The sequence below is a fragment of the Octopus bimaculoides genome, unplaced genomic scaffold (genome assembly GCF_001194135.2).
Source record: "Octopus bimaculoides isolate UCB-OBI-ISO-001 unplaced genomic scaffold, ASM119413v2 Scaffold_59577, whole genome shotgun sequence".
Taxonomy (NCBI): Eukaryota; Metazoa; Mollusca; class Cephalopoda; order Octopoda; family Octopodidae; genus Octopus; species Octopus bimaculoides.
Genome location: NW_026314721.1, coordinates 170,088 through 174,626, shown reverse-complemented (window position 1 = coordinate 174,626; position 4,539 = coordinate 170,088). Strand labels below are relative to the sequence as shown.

Genomic DNA, 4,539 nt, shown 5'->3' with positions numbered 1-4,539 from the left:
GTGTGTTTGAGAAGGAGAAACTGTATGGAAGAGACTGTGTGTGTGTGAGAAAGAGAGAGACAGAATTTGTGTGTGTGTGAGAGAAAGCAAGAGACTGTACATCTGTGTGTGTGTGTGTGTGTGTGTGTGTAAGGAAGGCGACCCGTAAGAGTGTGTGTGTGTGTGTGTGTTTGAGAAGGAGAAACTGTATGGAAGAGACTGTGTGTGTGTGAGAAAGAGAGAGACAGAATTTGTGTGTGTGTGAGAGAAAGCAAGAGACTGTACATCTGTGTGTGTGTGTGTGTGTGTGTGTTAGTTTTCTCTTCTAAGTCTCTTGGGTTGTGTGTGTGTGTGTGTGTAAAGTTGATTGTGTGCGTATGTGTCTACACTAGTTCCTGTGCTGAGTCTGTGTGTGCGTCCACAGTTCAGCTGTTGACTAGTGTATGTGTGTGTGTGTGTGTGTGTGTGTATGTATGTGTGTGTGTGCAGGGGTTCCTTGCGCATACATAACTTCACACATTGCATGTGTGTGTGTGTGTATGTATCTGTATGTGTGTACTTTGTTTAAATGTGTGTGTCTATATCTATGTGTGTATGTGCTTTTCTACTCTAGGTGCAAGGCCCAAAATAATCGATTAGATTGACCCCAGTACACAACCGGTACTTAATTTATTGACCCCCGAAAGGATGAAAGGCACAGTCGACCTCGGCAGAATTTGAACTCAGAACATAAAGACAGACAAAACACCACCAGGCATTTCACCCGGTGTGCTAACATTTCTGCCAGCTTTTAGCTTTGTGTGTGTGTGTGTGTGTGTGTATGCATTTGTATGTATGTGCGTGTATGTTGCTTATCTGTGTGTGAATATATATGTATGCTGTGTTTGTGGATATGTATTAGTATGTATATGTGTGTGTATGTTTATCTCCTCTGTGTGTCTATGTATGTATGTCTTTGCAGTATGTCTTATGGTTTGTGGGGCTGGTATAGTGTATGCATGTGTGTATGTGTGTGTGAGTAAGCTTTCAACATATAATTAAAAATGATGCCCATGGTTAAGTGTTGTTATATTATATAGCCCTGGGTCAGCTCTATACAAGCAGGTTTATTATGATCAAAAGCAATCCCAGCTATGACCATCCCATATTTTCCCCCACACGCTGGAAAGAGCCAAGATTATTATTATTATTATTATTATTATTATTATTATTATTAAGCTGAATCTGCATCTCTAATTTGTTATTGGTGTTTTTCGTTTTGATTTTTGCTTTTAAATGATTTCTTTTTGTCCTTCATCAGCTGAAGTATCTAATTATTCCTTCTTTTTTTTTCCTGTTCTTTCCAGGTGATGGAGGCCGGCAAGACGACCCTACCCAAGTGGTTGTATTTCAACGTTGAGACTCGTACCTTCTCTGGAGTCCCGAAACCAGCAGACATCGCCCAGTATTACATCGAGGTTGTGGCACAGGCCGAGGACCAAGGGGCTGTCAGTCAGTTTGCCAAAGACGTCTTCTCGATTCATGTGACCAAAGAAAGCTCGAAACCTGCCACGGCAGCAGCAATCAGTGGCTCATCCTCAAAGAAGAACAGCAAGGGTTCAAATTCTCCACCAGTTGTCCGATGCATGCCCCAGGAGCCAGAAACAGCGTTTACGCTAATTGTTGACGCAGACCTTGATCAACTTTCTCCCCACAGCATTGTGGGGCTGTTGAAGAAACTGGAGTACAATCTAGGACTTGCACCTGAGATGTTTAAGGTCGGTCCTGCCACCACTGGCAACAGGCCCATCCCTCCTGTTCATGCAGTTGCCCCAAACACATCGTCCTCGTCCACCCTTGTATCAGGGCCTGGTGACATAAAAACCGCAAAACACCCCGGGGTGTTTGTCACGTGGCTGGTTGGTTGTGGCAGAGTGGAGCTACAGCACATGAACGTTCTTGAAAGGGTGGAATCCATTTCGGCAAATGGCACCTTGGCCGAGCTCCTCGGTTATGGAGTTGTTGGGTGGCATGTGACAAACAGACAAGTAATCCTGCCTGAGAAGAGGGTAAGGCGTGCAGCCATCATGGCCACCCCGGCTGTCATTGACATTGCACCGACAGTCGTGGCGACAAGGACCCGTGGTCACGAGGGAGATGGAGGCATGACTCACCGTGTGCCCACCATGGAGTCATCCCTCATACAACCGACGCGCACCCACCCGCATTCACACAAGACCCACCACCGACATACGGACGGAATGACCACTCTGCACCCGTCGACCATGGGGCCGAAAGGTGGAAGCACCCTGAAGACGAAATCTCTGCCGGATGGAATGTTCACGATGACAGGAGGAGACGTTAGTATGACTGGAGTTGTACCGCCAATCATTCCAACGAAACCCTCGACAGGGATGGCCACCAGCATGCCCGAATATTGCAGTCACGCAAGAAAGCTAAAACCACGAATAGCACACAAGATTCCTGTGCAGGAATTTGAGGCCGGGAAGCGAGCCTACTTCTCTGTGCCGTCTGATACATTCATTGACTGCAAGGACCCCAGCGATCGCTTGAAGCTGGGATTTTTCCTTGATGATTACAAACAGATTCCAAAAGACTTTTGGCTGCAGCCAGACTCGGCCAATGATAAGAGCATGATTGGGTTGCCAATGGAAAGCGATGTGGGCAACCACAACATGACGGTGGTGGCGATAAACAGCGATGGAATGACCGACTTTTTGGACTTTCTCGTGAAGGTTCTGCACAACAAGAACCTCAAGGACAATGAGGTAACCCACAAGATTAAAATGAAGTTCAGTATCGAGTACAAGAAATTTATGTCAAACATCAACTCAAGGCTTGATCTCATTGACAAGATTGGCAAATTGTACGGAGATGCAGATGCGAGCAGCGTCACGGTGCTTGAAATAGCAGAGGGCTCAGTGGAGGTGTCCTGGACAAACAACACTCTCGTTGGCACGAAATGCCCCGATGATGCCACCAAAGTCCTTTTTGAACACCTGGTTGATGACAAAAAACAGGTGAAACGTTCAGCAAGGAAAGCAATGAAACCTTTCAAGCTGCAGTCGGCCCAAATAATCCCAATGGGAGCTTGTGCTGGGGGCTATATCATCCCGATGCCAAGCACCCCAGTGGCACCAGGGGCAGCAACAACACCGGAAATCGAGAAACAACAGTCAGATGATGAGAACGATATTCTTATTTCAACCGTCGTCCCTGCTGTCATCATCGTGTCCATATTGCTTCTGGCATTGCTTGTTGCTTGCATCCTTTACCGAAAGAAACGGAAAGGAAAGATGTCACTCTCGTCTGCTGGCGAACACGACGCATACAGCGGGAAGGGTGCCCCAGTGATCTTCGCTGAAGAGCTTGAGGACAAACCGACCGACTGCCAAAGGCCCCTCATCCTGGATGACGAAAAGCCACCACATCCACCTCCTGAGTACCAGCACTCATCCAGCGAGAGCACCCAGTCGACCCCGAACCAAGACAGAAGAAGAGGTGGGCATCGCAGCGATGGTGGAGTAAACGAACCCATACTCGGCTCGCAACCGTATGAGCCACCACCTCCTGTCACCGCGTCGCAGGGCAAGAAACAACCACGCCCCCACGTGCAACCCCCCTACAGATCGCCTCCTCCGTATGTGCCTCCATAAGTTCGTTACTGAAGTGTAATTATATATATAACTGTATGTATATATATATATGTATGTATGTATACTTATACATATATAGCGTATATGTGTGTGTGTGCGTATATATTATATACACTTGTGTTCTATTCTGTATATATTTATTTATATACGTGAATATATATTCATGTATATATCACAAATATATATATGTATATACATATATATACACACACACACACACACATTTATATACATATGTATATATGTATATACATACATATATCACACATTTGTAATATGCGTGTATACACGCATATTTACACACTAAACACGCATACATTATATATATATGTGTGTGTGTGTGTGTGTGTGTGTGTGTTATGTAAACCTCTACCACTGTTCAATCAACCAAAAATACAAACTAATAATCAAAACAATGGCCCTTTGCCCTGTCCTCCTGCTCCAGAGGCCCCTACCCAATGCTCCACCCCCTCTTTATAAAAACAAAAAAAGACAAAAACAAAAAAAAAACATGGACAAAGACAAACAAAAAAAACTATACAATAAAATTAACATTTTACAAATGTAACAGTTTATACAAGATATACATGTATATATACACACACACACACACATCTACATGTATATCAATATATATATATATATATATATATATATATATATATATATATATATATATATATATATACATATATATAAGATGTGCCTAATCATTTGATTAGAAAACTTACAGTTCAAAAACGGTAAAGAACTCAATACAATTTTAAAGTGTCTACTGTCTGTATGTGTATATATATATACATATGTACATATATATATATATATATATATATATATATATACACACACACACACACATATATACATGTGTGTATATATATACACACACACACACACACACACA

The 4,539-nt window shown here is 43.3% G+C and overlaps 1 protein-coding gene across 1 annotated transcript in view; it reads left to right on the top strand.

Moving 5' to 3' along the window:
• LOC106876523 (dystroglycan 1) overlaps window positions 1-4,280 on the top strand; it is an 11,703-nt gene extending 7,423 nt beyond the window's left edge. Inside the window, exon 2 of the mRNA XM_014925106.2 lies at window positions 1,326-4,280. Coding sequence (XP_014780592.1) covers window positions 1,326-3,635 — 2,310 coding nt within the window. The 3' untranslated portion in view covers window positions 3,636-4,280. The remainder of the gene's footprint in view (window positions 1-1,325) is intronic.
• The last annotated feature ends 259 nt before the right edge of the window (window positions 4,281-4,539 follow it).